This window comes from Carettochelys insculpta, chromosome 2 (genome assembly GCF_033958435.1).
Source record: "Carettochelys insculpta isolate YL-2023 chromosome 2, ASM3395843v1, whole genome shotgun sequence".
Taxonomy (NCBI): Eukaryota; Metazoa; Chordata; order Testudines; family Carettochelyidae; genus Carettochelys; species Carettochelys insculpta.
In genome coordinates, this window is record NC_134138.1 from 134183592 (window position 1) to 134204671 (window position 21080).

Here is a 21080-nt window from a genome sequence, read left to right on the forward strand (position 1 = left end):
TGCATGTGGAGAGTAGAGTGCCCTTCTTTTTTGTAGCCCTGGGTCCTCTTTGAGAAGTATTTCTAGCTGCGAGCAAGGCAGCAGGCAGTCTGTGTAGAATGAAACTCCCTGATGTTGCTTTGCTGAGACGTGGATTGCCCCTCCCTGGGCCTCCCAAAGAATATCAATTAAGGAGATACATCTGATGGAGTGGGTCTTTGCCCATGAAAGCTTATGTCCAAATAACTCTGTTACTGTTTAAGATGCCAGAGGACTCTTTGTTGTTTTTGTGGATACATACTAATATGGCTACCTTTCTGATACTTGTCCGTTTGTGAGATTTACTTCCACCAGCCATGCTTACACCTGGCTGAGACATCAGCATGCCCTTCATGTCTGCTGCCCTGGATTGGGAACATCCCTTGTCTTGAAGACCTACTTTTAGTCACGAGCTCAACTTATGTTTATAAACTCACATATACTGCTACCTTCTGCACTTTGCCTTGTTGCTATTGATCAGCAAATTAAGATTTGAAACAATAACCTCAAAAGGCATACATTGTACTAACATGATCAAAATAGTGTGTTCAGTCTGATCATGGGTATGTTCTATCACACTGGCTCAATGACACTTGGTTGATTTAAATATTGAAGACTTAGTGTGCCATGATAAATGTGTTAGGGAGCCCTTTCTTGAAGAGCCAAGATCAACTGTTTTTTTTCCATTAGGTGTATGTGAAATTGTGATTGGTGAACATAACTGTTCTGAAGAGCACTATTTTCAGAAGCAAGCTATTCCACCAAACACTGGTTCATGTATATTATAACTCTGCAATGGCTACTGCTGTTTTGAGCCCATATTGATAGCTGGCTATGATATGGATGGTCAGTGTGATTATCTGATTACAGGTGCTTCATCCAGATCTCTAGGGACGTAATCCTCAAAGACGAGTCTAAATCTCTTTCAAGAGCTTCTGTGCAGAGTAATGATATTTTATAGAAGTTTTTTTTTGACTCGTCAGCTGCTTCTCCCAGTTTCAAGATGTTAGTGATTTTTCCTGTAATGAATCAGACTTGCACATCTGTTAAGATCATCAACCCTCACCCGCCCCACACCACACCACCACCTCCATATTCAGGGACCATTTTTGATTAGCAGCCAAAAAAGTTGTTAAAACTTTAGGACTGTCACCAAAAAAAAGAGTGAAGGCTCTCGAGACACATTGACATCTTACAGAACATCTGTAAGCCTGGGGAAAAAAAAACCTTGACATAAATGACTTGCCTCATTTCTTAGTGGGCAAAATTGAGTGTATAAATGAATCAACAGGCTAGAGAGAGGAAGTCTGTCCTCTACGGGATAAGAGGAAACACCCTAGTACCATATACAAAGGACAAGCTATATCTGGGATGTCAGAAGAGAAGATTAGGAATGCGGGCAAAGAGAAAGACCTAGATAAGAGATTCAAAGGGATAGCCACGGCAATAGAAGAGACAGCTGAGCAGACTGTTCCAGAAGAAGAGAAGATCAATAAGAAATGGATTATGCAGGAGACACTGAAGTTGGTCCAAGAGAGGAGGGTGTTGAAGATCAGAAGGTATGTTCTTCTACGAGTGTCCCCGTGGGTGCTCCACAATAGGTGTCGGGCTTGCCCCGGCGCCGCAGATTGGAAACTTTCCAGCAGTTTCTCTCGGATCGTGCATGCGCTGGCGCGCGCCGCTCCCTTGCATGCCCCCGGCCACGTGCGCGATCCAGTCCCCGCCAGTTCCTTCTTAACCGCCATCGGCTGCAGACGGAATCCGCTCAGGCTGCGGCCAGAGTCAGCGTAGTTACAGTTTTTAGTTTAGACTGTTGATTTCTTTTCTTGCAAAAAAAAAAAAAAGGAGAAAAAGGAAAAAGGACAAAATATATATATATATATATATATATATATATATATATATAGAAAGTTTTAGTAAAAGAGACAGAGGAGCGGAGATGACACGGGGCCGTGAAGGCCAGTAGGCCTCCTGCCGCGGCACGCTGGGGTCCATGAAAGGGGAACAGGCACAGAGACAGTGTTAAGTACCCTATTAACAGCTCAAAAGACTCACCGCGATGTCCTCTTCAGGATTCAAAAAGTGTGAGTCCTGCCGCGAATCTATGCCGGCCTCCGATGGGCATAGTCAATGCATTAGGTGCCTGGGGGAATCACACGTTACCCAGAAGTGTTCCTTTTGTGCAAAGCTCACAGCCAGAGCAAGAAAGGATAGAGAAATGTGGCTGAAAATGCTGTTGTTTGATAAGGCCCTCCAGCCAGACGTGCTGGAGAGGCCTCAATCAGAGGGACCCACAGGGCTCCATAAAAGGAAGGCGGCTTCCCTCACCCCCTCGGTGCAGAAACAGAGGAAGCTCTCTCCAGCCCGATCCCTGCCGGCGGTCACAGCAAGCGGGACGGGCGTAGCACACAGCCCCCAGCCGCAGTCCCAAACAAGCGGCAGTGCAGCAGTGCATGTGGCAGAGGCTGAGCCTCCGATTACTAAACAGCCGGCACGCACAGCCTTCAGAGCGGCGGCCAGGCAAGCACCGGAACCGGCGGCACCGCCGCAAGCGGCACAGATCCCCGCGGCACCAACGGTGCAGGGCCAACAGGCACGCAGCCTGCAGGCACTGGAGGAGGCTATCCGGGTGGCACCGCAGGTGAGCGTGCCGAGCCCGGCGCCGACAGTGGTGCCGAGATCCCCGGCACGGGAGGGGGCGGTGCCAGCCCCGCAGGGGAGGGGAAAGGCAGCAGCAAAAACCCGGCACCGCAGCCCTTCTCCGGACAGGGCTGCAGTGCTCCTTTCAACAAGCCCTCTCCTTATGCTGCGCACACCAACCAGAAGGCATGGGTCTCCTCCAGCCTACCCAGAGCCTCCTTCTCCGTTCCTCCAACCAGCGTCACTGTGGCTCAGGCCACCTTTGCCTTTTCTGGGATTGGATCCCCTGGAGTACTCTCACAAACCAGTTTCACCACTGTCTCAGTCATTGAGAAGATCTCGCTCTCCCAGACATCGGGAGTATGCACCTCGAGAGTGGTCCAGGTCTCCATCCCAGGAACCGTGCCCGTGCTGCCATGGTCGCCCTTACCATGCTGGGCATTGACACCACAGGCATACACCCAGGGGCAGGTCCCCCTCGACCGTACAATACCCCCACGGGCACTCACGGACGGGGACAGAAACACAGCGGTCTCAGGGGGAATTGATATTGGAACCCTGAGATTTTCCTTCGCAAGCCTCTAGTGAGAGGGTGTGCCACCGACAGCAGGACCCTGAGAGTTCGAGGGAGGCTTACCCTTGTGGTTCCTCCTTGTTCTCCCCGGACGAGGCTACGGCCCCCGGGGATATCGCTCTCCCGGACGACCTCAAACAGTTTCAGGAGCTGTTTAAAAGGGTTGCTTTCATGCAAGGCATCCAAACAGCAGAGGTGCAGGAGAAGCACCACAAGCTCCTCAAAAATCTGAGACCTCCGGCCTCATCCAAAATCGCTATTCCGCTCGACGAAGCAATCATGGAGTCAGCCACCACTATATGGCAGACCCTGGCTTCCGCTCCACCTATAAACAAGAGATCGGATAAGAAATACTTCATCCCGGCGAAGGGCATGGAGTTTCTGTTTAGTCACCCACAACCAAATTCACTGGTGGTAGAATCGTCTCAGCAGAGATCAAAGACTTCCCAGTACAAAGCGGGGGGCACAGACAGAGATGCCAAGAAGCTAGAGCTATTTGGCAGGAAGGTATACTCCTCCTTTACCCTGCTGTTGAGAATGGCAAATTATGCAGCACATCTAGTGAACCATAATTTCGATAATTACTCCAGGCTTACTTCTCTCATGGATTCGCTTCCGGAAGATAAGAAGCCGGTGCTGAAGGCCATCGTGCAAGAGGGCTATGCAGCTTCGAGGACGGGAGTCCAGATTGCCCTGGATGTGGCGGACACGGCAGCATGCTCAACGGCTGCAGCAGTGGTCATGCGCAGGGAATCCTGGCTTCAGACATCAGGTATCCCGAGGGATCTGCAGGCGAAAATTGTTGATCTCCCCTTCGACACGCTGATGCTGTTTGCAGAGTCAACCGATTCGGTCCTTCATTCCAGTAAAGACTCAAGAGCTACACTCAGAACCCTGGGTATTTATACCCCTCCATACAGAAAGAAAAAGTATTACCCTCAACAAAGGCGATACCCGTACCAACCTCAGCGTGCTCAGTACCAACGGGGCTACGACCAAGGGCGACATCAACAGCAGCAACAGCATAGAACTCCTAGGCGACGTTCCCAACAGAGCCGTGCATCCTCGGGGCAGGCCCAAAGGCAACAAGTTTGACGGACAGGTCGAGGGCTGCACTATTACCACCATCGCGCAATGCCATCCCCAGCTAATGTTCCATCATCGCCTCCGACCGTTCCACTCACAATGACAAAAGATGACCACAGACAAATGGGTACTGGAGATCATAGCCACGGGTTACGCGATCCCCTTCCAGTCACTCCCACTGCCGAAACCTCCGCCCAGGCCTCATCTCAGGGATGCTTCCCACAAGGCGAAGCTCAAGCAGGAGGTGGACCATCTTATGTTCATAGGGGCGGTGGAAAGAGTGCCAGAGCGACTCCAGGGGAAAGGGTTTTATTCACGATACTTCCTCACAGAGAAGAAAACAGGAGGCTGGAGGCCCATCTTAGATCTTCGAGGCCTCAACCGGTACTTGTGCAAACAACGTTTTCGGATGATCACAGTCGCCTCTATACTCACGGCACTGGACGATGGAGATTGGTTTGCAGCCCTCGACTTACAAGATGCGTATTTTCATATAACAATCCACCCGGCACACAGACGCTTTCTCCGTTTTATGGTTGGCAAAGAACATTTCCAATACAAGGTCCTTCCATTCGGCCTCTCCTCGGCCCCCAGAGTCTTTACCAAAACCCTGGCAGTGGTGTCAGCCTACCTGCACAGACAGTGGGTATTTATATTCCCATATCTGGACGACTGCCTACTGAAAGGGGCCTCGAAGGCAGAGGTACTACACATGATACACGTCACAGCGAACACGTTTTCTTCGCTGGGCCTGGTCATCAACCTCGCGAAGTCAAAGACCGACCCCACACAAGACATAGAGTTCATAGGGGCTCGTATAAACTCTATTACAGCAAGGGTCTATCTACCCGACGCTCGCTTTCGCGCCATCGGTTCCCTGGTGCAAGTCATTACGTACAGCCCCACAGTGCCGGTCTTAACGTGCTTGCAGCTGCTAGGCTACATGGCAGCAGCAACGTTCGTGGTGCAGAACGCCAGATTGCATATGCGCAGCCTGCAACATTGGCTGGCGAGCGTCTACAAGCCATCATCCCACACCGTCCGCAGGGTGGTGTCGCCCACGACAGAGGTGCGCAGATCCCTGCAATGGTGGGTAAACCCCAAGAACATGCTAACAGGGGTACCCTTTCACCAACCACAAATCTCTATTTTTCTTACTACCGACGCTTCCCACGTAGGGTGGGGAGCACACATCGACGACAAGGTGACGCAAGGACTGTGGTCCCCTACGGAACAGTCACTGCATATAAATATACTAGAGCTCAGAGCAGTGTTCAACGCCTGCAAACGCTTTCGAGACCACATACAAGGCAAAGTAGTCGGGATCAATACAGACAATACCTCCACCATGTTTTATATAAATCGACGAGGAGGAGCTCGATCCCGTGCCCTATGTGTGGAAGCAGTCCGGCTGTGGAACTGGTGCATCGCCAACAATATAATGTTGAAGGCCTTGTACTTACCAGGCGCTCACAACATGAAAGCAGACCAGCTGAGCAGGTGCTTTGCACTCACGCACGAATGGCAGATCCTCTCTGATCTGCTACGACCAATCTTTCATACATGGGGGTTTCCCCAGATAGACCTGTTTGCCACTCAGCACAACAAGAAGTGCCCCCAGTACTGCTCCAGGGCAGGATTGGGGCGGGGGTCGCTGGGGGACGCATTCACGATTTCATGGAAGAGCCCCCTGCTTTACGCGTTTCCCCCCACAGTGCTCGTCCACAAGGTCTTGCAGAAAGCCAGGAGGGAGAGAGCCTGCATGATCCTAGTAGTCCCAACGTGGGATCGACAGCAATGGTTCCCCTTGCTTCTGCACATGTCAGACCGCCCACCACTTCCCCTTCCAGTGGCGCCGGACCTGCTCACGCAGGCCCAGGGGTCCATAGTGCACCCACACCCTCAAGGCCTGCGCCTACGAGCATGGTTAATCCATGGCTCAGCTCCCTAGAGAGTACATGTACGGAGGGAGTACAACAAGTCCTGGAGAGTAGCCGAAGGACCTCCCCCAGGAAGACCTACAAACAGAAATGGACTCCATTCACTGCATGGTGTTCTGCCAAGCAGTTAGATCCCCTTGATGTTCCTATACCTGTAATACTAGAATAGTTACTGGACCTCAAAAGAGGCAGGCTCTCCCTATCCTCGCTAAAGGTCCATCTCACTGCTATATTGGCTTTTCGGCATGAAGAGGAAGGGCCCACGGTGTTTGCCCATCCTATTGTTACCAGGTTCCTGAAGGGGCTGGTAAACCTGTACCCCCCTTGGAAACTGCTTCCACCATCGTGGAACTTGGACCTGGTGCTCAGCGCACTAACGGGCCCACCTTTTGAACCCTTAGCCACAATTCCCCTACGTCTACTTACGATAAAAACAACCTTCCTTCTTGCAATCATGTCAGCTCGCAGGGTGAGCGAGCTCGCAGCGGTTATGGCAACGCCGCCCTGCACAGTATTCTCAAAGGAGGTGGTAACCTTACGGCTGCACCCAGCCTTTGTTCCGAAAGTTTCTTCAGAGTTCCACCTTAACGAACCTATAGTTTTACCCTCGTTTTACCCGAAGTCTCACAGCTCCGGCAAGGAGGCACGCCTACATCTCCTGGACGTGAGGAGGGTGTTGGCCTTCTACATAGACAGAACTAAGTCCTTCCGGAAAACGGACAGGCTTCTAGTCTCTCTCGCTCCCAGGTCGAAAGGGGAGGGTCTCTCTTCACAGAGAATCTCGAAGCACATTGTGTCCTGTATGAAAATGTGCTATGAACTTCGAAAGACTCCTTTGCTGGCCCCGCCCAGGGCCCACTCCACCAGGGTGGCAGCGGCGTCAACAGCCTTTTTCAAGGGCATCGCGTTAAAAGACATCTGTAGAGCAGCGACCTGGTCATCCTATGACACCTTCGCCAAGCATTATGCTCTGCACCGGGTATTCGAAGAGGATACCCGTCTGTCGACAGCAGTCCTTTCAAGGGCAAGCTGCACGTAAACGGATTACCCACCTCCTTACTTGGGTTACTGCTGGGTAGTCACCTATTGTGGAGCACCCACGGGGACACTCGTAGAAGAAAGAGAAGTTACTCACCGTAGTAACGATGGTTCTTCGAAATGTGTCCCCATGGGTGCTCCACCACCCGCCCATCCTCCCCGCTTCGGATCTCTGTTTAGTGTTTTTCAGGAGCATCTGAGGCGGTTGGTCAAGGAACTGGCGGAGATCGGATCGCGCACGTGGCCAGGGGTGCACAAGGGAGCAGCGCGTGCCAGCACATGCGCGGTCTGAGAGAAACTGCTGGAAAGTTTCTGATCTGCGGCGCTGGGGCGAGCCTGACACCTATTGTGGAGCACCCACGGGGACACATCTCGAAGAACCATCGTTACTACGGTGAGTAACTTCTCTTTTCTGAGAGGGCAGAACAGCAATATAGAGTGAAATGCAATAAGGTAGGGAAAGTGGCCAGAAAAGATAAGGTGAAATGCTTAGAAGAGCAGTGTGAAGATATAGAGAGGTATTACGGCAAGTGTAAGACTAGGGAGGTGCATAAGATGGTCAGGAACATTAGTAGAAAGTGGCAGCCAAAGCTGATGGCGATCAAAGACGAGAACAACAAGGTGCTCATGAACAAGGAGAAGATTGTGCAGCAATGGATGAGATATTGCACTGATCTGTACAAAGCACCATTGGCCCGAGTGTCTCTGAGGACCTGATCGGAGAACTGAAAGAGGTATCGCCACTATCAAGAGCAAAACCAGTATTTCAAAGGAAGAAGTAGAAAGACCAGTGAAATGCCAAAAGAGTAACAAGAGCCCAGGAAATTATAAGGTCACAGGAGAGATGATCAGATATGGTGGAGAAAGTATGATTCAGGAAATACAACAACTATACAATATAGCACGGAAAGACGGAATGGACATGATCCAAGCTAGTGATGACACACAAGAGAGGAAGTGCATTGGAGTACAAAAACTACAGAATGATTGCTCTAAGAAGTCATCTAGTCTACCAGCTGATGATGGAACTGCTGGAGAGCTTGAGATCAGATAGAAGAACATCTAGTGGACAAGCAAGCGGGATTCAGGAAAGATAGAAGTACCAAACATCAGATATTGGCACTAATTTTGATTGCGGAGAAAGCTCTAAGAAAGAGCAAGAACTTCTACACTTGCTTCATCAATTTTCAGAAGACATTTGACAGTATAGACCAGACAGTGACTTGGGCGGTGTTGGAGTCATATGGAGTGGATAGCAGACTGGTATGGTTGTTGAGGGATATCCATGACAATGCGGTAGCAGTGGTGAGAATGTGCAGAAAGTTGAGAAGTTGCTTTAGAACGAGTAGAGGTATGAGGCAAGGAGATCTGATATTGCTGAATATCCTCATCATACTCCTAGAGAGAGCGATGGACAAGATCAAGGAAGAGGTGGAAGGGATATCTGTGCACAGGATGAGAATCAACAACTGGAGGTTCGCAGATGATCATAAAAGAAGATGAAGAGAAGCTAGCGAAAATGGTGCAGGTGCTAAACAAGGAAGGGAACGGTACGGTCTGATTATGAATGACGATAACAACAATGGTATTTGGAGATAAGGAAATAGGAAGGAAGATCAGCGTAGACAGGATTGAACTAGAGAACATAGAGAAGTTCATGTATCTGGGAAGCAACATAAAATATGATGTAGACTGTAAGAAGGAAATAGTGATTAGAATAGCAAAAGTCAGACTGAGTTTGAAGGCGATAGATAAGATCTGGAGAAGCAAAGTGATTAGCTTAGGAATGAAGCTGAGCATCTTAAAAGGTGTGTATTCATCAGCATGTAGTATGGATGTGAGACATGAGCAGACCCCACAGAGACTAGGCAGACTATGTAGTAGATTGGTGCTGAGATAATCTACAGAAACTGAGCTACTCCACACTGGACAAGGAAGGATGGAGGGAGACATTGGAGACCAGTGGGCACTGAGCCCCGATTGGTGGTGGTGATGATGATGATGCATGCATAGTGTGTGAGTAGAGCAGGCTGGGCAGAATTGGTTCCTGATAAGTAATCAAAGCAATTCAGAAGCTTTTAATGTACAAATAAGAATGTGTGTTGTTATTTTTGTATAAGCAAAAGTTCTGCTTGGTAATTTTGCATGTGTGGTACAGCCTAAATCTATTGCCTGTGTTTGAGTCTGAGCAACTCAGTGTAGGTTTGCTTTATACCAAATAAAGGAACCTGCGAGATGAAATCAGAGTCAAACTGAATTCTTGGAGCACTGAGTGAAAGAGGTGTCAGACCCCCAGCACCAACCACCAGATTTCACAATTCTTAATCTGATGTGCGTCAGTGAAAACCACAGCAGAGCCATGCTTGTATTGAAGCTACCTACTAGAGATAGAAAATGAAGGAGAACTTGATATATGAATGTGAAGAGTGTGTGCAAACCATGGAGTATCTGGTGGACCACTACTCTCGAAGCGCATTCTCTGGGAGGGGACAGCCTAGATTCATTCCATGTCGTTGGAGGCCATAGAGTAGATGACAAACATAGGGGTCTGCCTTTAATGTTACTTTTTTAGGATGTCGATGATGGTGCACTCACTTCTGGTCAGTGCCTCCTTGTTTTACACCATTGATTTTTAGGATAAAGCTTTGACGCTCTTCACATTTCTCAGAAAATTTCATTTTGAATTTTAATCACGTAAAGAGAGAGACAGGCACTTGCAGTTTCCTTATCACAGTTTCCGTTTCCTTGGAGGGGAGGGATGTGGCAGGGATCTGTAGTGTCTATTTTGTACTTTTCTGAATACTAGAAGAATTTTATTCAATGGTGTATTATTCCTTCCATATAGGAGCAGTTTACCTTGAGGGAAGCCTAGAAGAAGCCAAACAATTATTTGGACGTTTGCTCTTTAATGACAAGGTATTTGTTACCTGTTGACTGAGTTACTTTTTAAAAATGTTTTTATTCATTTATGTGTTCATTATGTCAGTGTAAAACTACATATTTTCATATTTGGCGGTTGGGGTAAAATATATTGCATACGGGGATGGGGGTTAGTTCAAAGGTAATGGAAAGCAGTGTTTTCTTATACTAAGCTCTACTGATCCCCATGGAAACAGACACTTATATGAAGAGCAAATAGAGCTTAAATCTTGTAAAACTCCATTTGACCAGTTATTACAAAAGATAGAGTCTACCCAATGGATTTAAAGGCTCCCACTTAGATGATGCTCTTTGTGGTGAATGTGGCTATAAGTGATGTAATTGCCTAATTAAAAAAAAACAGAAATTCTATTTTTTAAAGAAATACTTTTTTTGCAATTCACAAGCAGCCTTCATTCTAGCTTTCCAAGTTTTTTTGAAGTATCAGAAGGGTTTTTGAGTTTTTTTGAGTGCTTAGCCTTGAAACTTCAATATTCTTTTAAGGTAGTATTGTTGGGTTTTTTAATGTACGGGTAAACTAAATATGGAATACACGATTATGTAGAGTAAAGATTGAAAGTTTTAGTCTGGAAAGGTCTTTTTATCCATGAATGGTGCCATCCTAAATGAGTTACACAAATCATGGCAAGTGAGTTCTGATAAAACTTTGAAGTCACATCATACCTTTATGTATTCAGTATATACTATTTCTAATAAAAACATTGTTTCAGAGCTATTAAAAAGGTATCAGGAATAACCGCCAAGTGTTAAAGCTAGGGGTTTTCAATAACCATTGGTGTAACTACGCAGTTAAAATCTGTTCCATGCTGGCTATGGAGAAGCTAGTAAGGAGTGATATTTGCTGATTTTTGTTGCTCACTTGTGTTTTTAAGATGTGTTATTCAGAACTATGGAACTGTACACATCACTAGCCTGTGTAACCACATATTATTGCTACCCTCATTCTCCTTCTCATTGTTTGGTGCACACACTTGTGCCTTTCATAAAACTGACTCGTAAACCTTTTCTTTTTGTTTTTAAACAGTTTTTATTTGGTTCAAGGATTTTTCTGCCCCTTCAACAAAAGCTAATTGGGAGTACTACAAGCAGTTTGAGTACTGACTGCCCTATTTCAAAATAAGGTTTATTTTGTACTGTAGAATTTGTTAAATGACTCCCTGGAGCACTAACGGCATCTTTCAATGTTTGCAGGACCTACAGGAGGTATGGCTTAATTATCCACTACACCCACTCCAAGTAAGTGTGCCCTTGACTATCATAAATTTCATAGCTCTATTTTATTTCTAAGCATGCTTTTCACTGGCATTCAATTGTGCTGATGTCATAGAATATTTACTACCAGGTAGCCATATTTGCCTGTGTGAATTTTTTTGTAACTAATGAGCTTCCGCCTCGTGGCTTGCATTTATTATATGAATGGATCTGTAACAAGATAGATCTAGTGAGAAGTGTCTTTGTCTTCCTCTGTTTTATCTATTGTACCTAAGAAATTGAATACAAAAATAGTCTGTATGCATATTTTATTGATTCAGCATTCAGATCCTAACTTAAAATGTAGTTTATTTTCCCTAATATAGTATGGTTATTTTTAGCAATGACTCCAATAACTTTAATGTTAGATGGACATTTAAAAGGTTGGCAAGTCTGAAGTTTAATAAGTGTCTTTTCTCATCGAGTCCATGGATAATTAAAGTACAGCTCTAGAATGTGGGAGAGTTAGGGTCAAGTCCCTGCTCTGCTACAGATCTAGGTCTAGACACTTCAGCTCCCTGAGCTTCAGTTCACCATCTGTAAAATGGGAATAATGGAAATGTCCAACACCTTGTGTGCACTCAGTTGGGAAAAGAGAGGGGCCGTGTTTCCCCCCTAACTATCCCCCTACCTCATCCAAGGGCCATGGGACCTGGAGTCGCAATCTGTAACAACATCTTCTTTCCACAGAGCAGTCAGGTCTAACAGCCAAAATCAACAACAAGGCCCTCCTTCTAAAGGCCAGGATTGCCCACTGGCCAGAGTCAGTAACCCTGCCCACTGCAAGTGTGGCTTAAGGGCCAGAGTCAATATCAGTGTCAGCTTCCAGCAGGGCAATGAGGCATAGGAGATTGAGTTTTTATTACTGCTCCCCACCCACAGGCCAGCATGGCCTAGTACCCAGAGTGAATATTAATGTCCCCTTCCTGCAGCTAGTGTGGCCTAGCAACCAAAGTCAGTATTGTTCCCCTTCCTCAGAACAGCTTGGCCTAATGGCCAGAATCACTATTGATGCACCCCTCCTACAGGGCAGCATGGCCTAGAGGCCAGAATCACTAGCAATGGGCATCAATCCCTGCATAGGGTTGATGGGGTAGGGGGACCTGGGCCCCTCCTCTCCATTGGGTCCCAGCCCAGGGACCTGTTAGTGGTGCAGGGTTCCAGCAGTAGCTCAGTGAGGAATCTACCAGCACCACACAGATCTCCTGGGATGCACCCCTTCCCCGTGCTACTTCCTACCAGTCTCTACGCCGCAGTCCTCCTTGGCTCTTCCTTCCAGACCAGGGGCATCTTCTGTCATCCACTGCTGACTGGCATCCTTGTCTTTCTCCGGCAGTGGCAGCTCCTCCTCAGGAGCTCCAGAGGTACTTCCTTCCCTGCCAAAAGCCAGCCCCCACTGAGCTGCTCCACAGCCTTTATACCTTGCCTCCAGCCACAGCATGCCTGGCAGGTGGGGGTGGGACCTTCTCAGTCAGGTGAGTGAGGCTAACCCTCTTAGTGCCAGTGTGGGGTTCATCCACCATCTCACAGGTGTTGTGGTTATAGATACATTAAAGATTGTCAGGTGCTCAGATACTATGTTGCAGGGAGTCAAATAAGTACCATAGATAAATATTGTTGTGGCTCAGGACAACTGTATCTTGTTCACGAATGTCAGCCACATGAGTGTCCCAGTTGCTCAATCATCACCTCTTTTAGAGAGACCCATCTCATGGTCCCAGAGGACCAGGGCTTTTCCAGGCTGCACAGCTCCCTATCTGCGGTGTGATATTCCTCGCTAATCACAAAGAACTTTGCTTTCTTCCCAGGAGCTCAGACCTGCATAATGGTGTGCAGCCATAAGTTACCACAAGACTTAAGCAGGTATATTTGTTTTTGAGGTGAAAGTGCTACAGAGAAAATAATAACAGAACCAACACACATGTTAAAAAGCTTGTCAGAGATCACTTCAGCTCCAACCCTGTGCACTGATAGGTGTCACTCCTGCAAATCCTACAACTGAGTTTTCCTCGCGATTAATGGAAATAGCTTTCAGCTGTAACTTCCAAGGTGGTGGCACAAGCTCCTAAGAGACATTCTCCTGGTTTTGAATGTTTGGGTTTAGATTTGGTTTTTAGTCTCTCTCCCAATGGTGATCTGGCTCCTTCATGGGTACAGCTTACGCTGAAGCTAGCACCACTCATTTACTCACCATAGGTTGTCACTAGTTATTTCTCTCCTGCCCCCTTCCCTTCCATTTGAGCTGAACACTTAATTTCCTTTTTGGCTCAGAAACCACCTACCTCCCCACTTGGCTTCTCTTGGCTCTTGCACAGAGTTGTCCTGAAGAATACCATTGCAAATATTAGAAATTACCTTCCAAGAGTCCATTCTTGTCTGTCATATTGTTCAGCAGAGTACTTTGACCCTGCAGGTCTCACATCTGTCACATTTCTCCTCGCCCCATGAGAGGTTACATATAATCCTGGCCCACAATAATACATGAACCATTTATTTAATACAATGGACCGTAAAAGATTCTTAAAGTTAATTCAGTAAGGTTTTCCAAAGGCATGGCAGAGAATTGCCATATGTGTCACAGTCTATTTATTAGTCTTTTACGTGTTTTGTCACAGACCATATTGTTGTTTCTACCTGTTTTGTTTGGGTTTTTTTTTCCTTCAAACCAAGCCCCTGAACTTTTGTGCAGAGCCCATTTGACTTCACTGAGTTTCTTCTTGATTGCAGGGTGTCGTCACGCACATAGCTAAGTGGAAGGACCCAAATGTTTCATATATACTCTTCTGAGATCTGAAATGGGATTATAGACTAAGAGTAGCTCTATACTTACTGGACGATTGATGTATTGGCAGTCGATCTTCTGGGGTTTGATTTAGAGTGCCTAGTGGGTTGCACTAAATCGAACAATCAGGGTGCTGCCATCAACCCCTGGTACTCCTTACAGTCACATGAGTAAGAGAAGTAAATGGGGGAGACTCTCCTGTCGACCTCCCACTGTGGGGACCACAGCACAAATCAGTTTAATACATGCCACCTCCACCTGCGCAATTTTCGTAGCTGGAGTTGTGTATCTTAAATCGTTTTTTTTTCCCCAGTATAGACCTGGCCTAAGTGTGCCAGTAGCTCAGTGTTCATGCTATTTGTACAACTGTTGCAGACTGCTGTGTACACAACAGAAAAGTAAACGAACAAAAGTCTTAATGGAAATATTTCTGTTCTAGCCTCTCAAGGTGGTGGTGCAAGCTCCTGAGGGAAGTTTCCTCATTCTGTGGTTTTATTTTGTTTGGTTAACTTCTTCCTCGGGAGATCAGTGATTCTTCATGGGTACAGCTTCCACTGGAGCTAGCACCGTCCATGTATTCAACACCCTCCCACCCCTCAAGGCCCAGCCTCCGCTCGTTTAGGCTGAAGATATCACTTCCTCTTTGGCCTAGAAACCAATTGGGCATTGACTCTCTTGGCCATTGGGCAGACTTGTCCTGAACAATACCATTGCAAATATTATTGGAAAGTATCTTAGCATGGTCTTTTTAAATTTTGTATTTTAAAGCTTCATAATTTCTTTCCTGTTTATTTGGGGGTTTTTGTTTGTTTTGTTTTGTTTTGTTTGTTTTGGTTTTTTAAGGAGCAGAGTGGTGGTAGGCTTTGCTTGTTTTTTAGCCATTGTCTTGTTACCTATGTGTCAGTCCGAGCATGAGGTGGATATGTGTGTGTGTGTGTACACAGTGCACATTTCTGTTTTGGCTTTCTGTTCTCAGAAAGGATTTTTTTTTCCTTCAAAACAGTCTTCTCTTGTTAATTTGCATTTGTTATTATTTACAGCTACAAGAATCCAACACTGATCGGCAACTTATTGAGACTTCCCCAGTTCTCCAGAAGCTGACAGAGTTTGAGGAGGCAATTGGAGTCATATTTACTCATGTTCGTCTTCTGGCGCGGGCCTTCACTTTGAGAACTGTGGGATTTAACCACCTGACTCTGTGAGTATAAAGCAGGATCTCACATTGAACTAGGCTAATTTTATTTCGGATTGCTTTAATTGCCTATATTTATAAAAAGAAAAAAACGATGTATGTCCAATGAAGATCATGATCTTATACAGGTTGTACCTCCAAAAACCCAGACTCTCTGGTCTGGCCACATTTGGCCACAGATGTTCCTGGAACAGAGAACACCAGAGCCAGAAGTCCAGTGGCAGGATGGCTGGCATCTGGAAGCCCAGCCAGGACTGGAGCTAGCAGTAGCAGGGTGTGGGGCTGGCGGTAGCAGAACTGGAGCAAGTAGCAATGGGGCCAGGTCCAGTGGCAAAGCAGTAGACTGTGGCTGGTGATTGGTGGAGGGGGGTGGGGCCTGGCATCCAGAAAGCCCAGCCAGATCCGGCAGTCCAGCTGCACCAGAGGCGAAGGGGCTGGGGCCTGAATTGGAGCTGGTGGCAAGATGGGGGTCTGGCAGCAGGCTATGGGAGCCGGTGGCAGGGGACCTCCCCTTGTCTGACAAATTCCCTCATTTGGGACTGGTCCGGTCCTGAGGCTACCGGACCAGGGAAGTCCAGCCCTGTGATCATTAGAGAGCCCAGACTTGCTGCGAAATGTGCTCTGTTACTGCCCCATTTTTACAGCACCATGTAACAGCATGGCTTGGGTATATGAGGAAACATTTGTGAGAGGTATGTTTGTAAGACATGTTCATAAATTGCAAGAATCTCAATTCAAACTTCTATATCAGTTCTTCATCCCTGATGCACTAATGCAATGTGTTCGCATATATTTGCAGTGAAAAAAGTAAACCCATGCTTTTGGGAATGAGATACCTGAATTTTGTTCTGCATTTGTACAGGCACTAGCATAATGGGGTACAGGTCCATGTCTGAGGTTCCTAGGGACATCCACAAGACAAAAAATTAGAGTAGTACCTGGTGACACCCAATCCTGAACCTAAAGTGGATTTAGTTATATGTTGGCAGATTTTTGATCCATTGAAATCAACGGGCACAGCAGTTTATTTGCATGCAAGAAATTGCACTATTGGTACCTTATTCCTGATAATTTTCGCACCAACATGTAACCCATCTCCCCTCCAAAATTAGTCCCGTGTCTATGGTCTACTAATTTCGTTTTACAGCAACTTCCTTGTTTGCTTTCTCCAGAAAGTCAACTAACAATTGTTTTAATCACATCTTGTTAATACAGAAAACCGCATGAAATGTGTTTAAAAATGAGCTACACTTGTTTTTAAATTACATATTTTTAATTTGATTGTTCCCCACCCCACTGCACCCCGAATGCTTATTGATCATGCCATGTTGATGTTTCATTTTTTCAGAGGCCACAATCAGAGGATGGAATTCCTGGGTGACTCCATAATGCAGTTGGTAGCCACTGAGTACTTATTCATACATTTCCCTGATCATCACGAAGGGCACTTAACGGTGAGAATGCCACCACCCATGCCGTCTAGGAGAGAAGTGTGGGACAGAATATAAAAATTAATGACTTATTATGGATTTGGTTAATAATAGAAATCTCAGTCCTGGCTGTTCTGAATAAATCTTTGTTAATTCAAATATGTGAATCCTTTGATGGACAGGAAATGTCATTTTATGAAGCCAGTGCAATAATATGTTTTCCCTCTGTAAAATGGATGAATAATGGCCATAATCACACTTTTAGTCACAGTGTAGCTGAGACCCATGTAGTGCTTGTTTAATACAAGTGTTTGAAAGTTGTTTGTTATACAAATATCTCACTTGAGTTTTTATTCATGTCTACCAGACTATTGAGACAACATTTTTCTTTTTTTTCATTTTATATGGTTGCCACTTTGAGGTGTTTTTGATTTCTTCTCAGACATTACAATTTATTTTACCCTGATCTGCCCATTATTCTCAGCCTAGAGCAGCCATAACAGTGTTTGGATTAACTTTTAAAAGTACTTGTAACAATTTATTATTGATTCCCAGAGTGCAGGAACCCAGGTTTTGGGTCTTTGAGCACCTTACAGCATTTTAAGTACACTTTGGTAGGTAGTGTTTCGATAGATGGCCTTGCAGATTGGTAGAGTACTTGAAAGCATATGGCTATTTGTGGGCACATTATTTGTGGAGAAGAAAATTATACTGCAGAATTTTTTGAGATGCTCAAGGAGTAATTGGAATGCAAAATAAAAAAGAACATTGCAAATTATCACGATTGTCAAGTCCAAATTTTCCTGTTTATCTAGAGGTTTGGGCAGAGATTTCATGGATGTCAAAATGAGTTTTCTCTGGCTTTAAAGGAAGAGATGGAGATGCTGAATCTTTAACAAAAACCTTTTTTCATATATTTCTCAGGCGTTTGAGACACAGATGTTTACAGAAATAACCTCCCACCCTTACGCCCCAAGAAGTAAACAATTCAAATAAAAATAGTTTTTATTAATTTATCCAGTTTCATGTAAGACATATGCCATCCATACATTCATCCAGGAAGTTCAGATTTAATAAGGGGTTTATTTTTACACATTTTTAAAGTAAAAAAAAAAAAAGCTTTTGGGGCCAGTTTTACACCTCATAAAGAAATTTTTAAAAGTATTGTGAGAGGCAAAAAACAGGTTTTCCTTTGCAGGTCACCTTTAAAAATGTAGGAATTGATGCACGTATTGTAAGTTCAATCTCTTAAGGAATGTTCGACAGGAAGGGTGTAGAGCAGTGGTTCTGTTGAACATTGTGGGCTTCGTATGCAGCTCTCTGTGTGTTATGTGGGCTGCATCCATTAAAATACATATTACCTCTGTGGCCCCAAAGATGCCACATGGGCTGCAGTCACAAGAAGCCTTCAAGCCACAGGTCAAGAATCACTAATAAAGGATGTTATAATTAATGGCTTTAAATCCTCAGAACAAGGAGCAGCGTAGCTTAGTGTTGTTTAATTTAGTCATAAATGACTTGAAAAGTGATACTGGTAACATGTTATCCAAGTTTGTAGATGAATATACAAAACTAAAACATGAATCATTCAGCTAATTGTCATTTCAAGCGGTTAAATTAGAATGAGATTTGAGAGGTAGTTGTGGCAATGGTGGTGAGGAACTTAGAATCAGCAAACTTTGGCCTGTTTTATCCATTTGTCTATCCTCATTTAGGATCACATTTCCAATTCAAGTAATTATGATGTGTCAACTTACTGATATCTGTGGAGTTTGTGAGCAGCCTTGGTCAGACAAGTCAGGGTTATTGTAAAAGTACAGATGAGGGCAGCAAAGCTGATTCACAGTGGGAAGTAGTTGTTCATGGAGAACTTAGGGCAGGCCTGCTGTTACCCAGAGATTGGTGCTAGTAAAAACCTGCTAAATTGTTTGCCACTCACTCTTTCCTCAAGCCCAGTATTCCACCAGAACGAGAAGCATAAAGGAAGTTGATGGGAGGGCTTCTCCTGTTAGCCCACTGCAGTGGATACCTGCGGCACCTTAGTCTACACTACACTACAACTCACGCTATTCACATAGCTGGAGTTACATACCTTAGGTTGACATTGCCCGATAGTGCAGACATACCCTTAGTCACATTTACATTGAGAAAAGGGAAAGGGCAATTAAATTTGAAGAACCCTTGCAAATAGCTAATAGGGACAAGGTGTGTTTCTAACAACATGAGAGCTGAAGTTTCAGAAAAGCTATTTGTCCACAACAGTATTACATGCCAGTACTCTATATTTGGAATGAACTCCAGTTGATTGTAGTTGCTGAAATGTAGAAGACTCGTTCCATAATAGAATAGATTGGGTTTGCAGCCTGGAAGTCACAATGAGTAGAAATTGAGGTGTTACGAGTTTACTGTTGTCCCATGTAGCTAAAGTGTAGCAGGGTCCTCGATAGATCCGAACTAAATGGGAGGTGTGTCCTTGTACAGAAGAGTGGACTAGGTGGACCACTGGTTCTCTGCACCTTCAAAACACATGGGTATGTTCCTAGGATCCGGATTCATGGACCAGGACATCATTGTGATAGGTTCTGTACAAACACAGAATAATGAGGTGATCCCTGCTCTAAAAAGCTTACAATATAATAGCAGGCAGCAATTTACATGTTGATCAGTACTCTGGTCTAATGGGTTTTAAGTCATAGTAAGATAAGATTTTGTTTTGGCCTCAAGCCTGGGTGGCTTGGATGCAGATGAGTAGGTGGAAAGGCACAGAAAAGAGAGAAGAGTTAGGAGGGGCACAAGTAATACTCTCATTTTTCAGTCAGCCTAGTTTATGGAGATCAAGTTGTGTGTGTCTGCTTCATACATCATTGCCAAAAAACTCTTGACCACACTGCTCTTTATTTATCTTTTGTCAGTGATGAAACATCAAGTACCGAGACTAAATCTTGTTTCCATAAGATCACTTGACACACTGAAGCCAGGTAGCATAAAACCCAAGCCTAATAAGCTGAGCAAATGTGACAAGAAACTCAAAAAAAGAGCAGTGTGCGCTTATTTAAGCTCTCAGTGTTGGGTGGCTTGGTTTTTTTGTTTGATTGGTTTTGGTTTTTTTTGTTTATTCCATAAAATGACTCTCTTTATTCAGGCATCAAGGTCAGAGGGGCCATTACCGTCATTTAGTCCTACATCCTTCAGAACCTCACCCACCCACTTCTGAAATAACATCCTCTGACAGGAAAAAGTCCTATGCTCTTTTTACTCACACTTTTCCATTTTGAATCTCCTTAACTTCAGTAATCAGGATATACTCAAACTGAATGAAAACCCCCAAGTGCAAGATGTCTGTGGAATTTTATGTAACTGTATTGTCTGTGGAGCTCCATGCTTATCATGTCTACATTACCACTAGAATCAAACCAAGACACTCAGTTAAAAATACCACCCCAGTGGTCATGTACTGTAACAATCAGAGCTAACCGCATCTGGTATAAATAAGTTTGGTTCCACTGACTTCAGAGCTGTGCTTTACACCAACTGGATATCTGTCCTTATCTGTTCTTATCGATAAATATTTGGAGGTTAGGTCCATAGATGGCTATTAGCAAGGGGTAAGGTATGGTGCCTAGCCTTTTGTCGAAGGCAGGAGATGGATGGCAGGAGACAAATCGCTTGATCATTGTCTTCGGTTCACCTCCTCTGGGTCACCTGGCATTGGCTACTGTCGGCAGACAGGATACTGGGCTAGATGGACCTTTGGTCTGACCCAGTATGGCCGTTCTTATGTTCTTATGGCCAGGAATGCCCAGCGCTTACCCTTCCTTCTCTTGCAATCTCCAATCTAATGGGAGTTATGAGCCAAGTGTGCTAGTTATGTAATAGTAGTAGTAGTAGTAGTCTTCCTTGCTTTGACATACACATATATTTTAATCCTGGGTAAAAATGTTCTTACACTTTGGATGTATTGTGTATGGATTTCAGGATATTGTGCTTGTTTGTCTATATGTTTGCTGTGGTAAAACAAGCTTAGGCTGTATACATCAAGCAAAAGAGACACAAGAAGGGGAGTGAGAGGGAAAGGGTATTGTTTTTACAGAGGACCACCACCACATTTTATATGAAATGCAGGTTTATGGGAATTGTACCCTCTTTTCAAGCAGGAGGATCTCTCTCAGTCCTCCATCAGCAGCATTGT

General features: G+C 45.3%; 1 protein-coding gene across 2 annotated transcripts in view; it reads left to right on the forward strand.

The window, feature by feature from the left end:
* Nucleotides 1–21080, forward strand: part of DROSHA (drosha ribonuclease III) — a 124397-nt gene that overhangs the window by 81188 nt on the left and 22129 nt on the right. For both annotated transcript variants that reach the window (XM_074987798.1, XM_074987799.1), the window contains exons 23-26: nucleotides 10142–10212; nucleotides 11428–11472; nucleotides 15310–15467; nucleotides 16810–16915. In XM_074987798.1, coding sequence (XP_074843899.1) covers nucleotides 10142–10212; nucleotides 11428–11472; nucleotides 15310–15467; nucleotides 16810–16915 — 380 coding nt within the window. The remainder of the gene's footprint in view (nucleotides 1–10141; nucleotides 10213–11427; nucleotides 11473–15309; nucleotides 15468–16809; nucleotides 16916–21080) is intronic.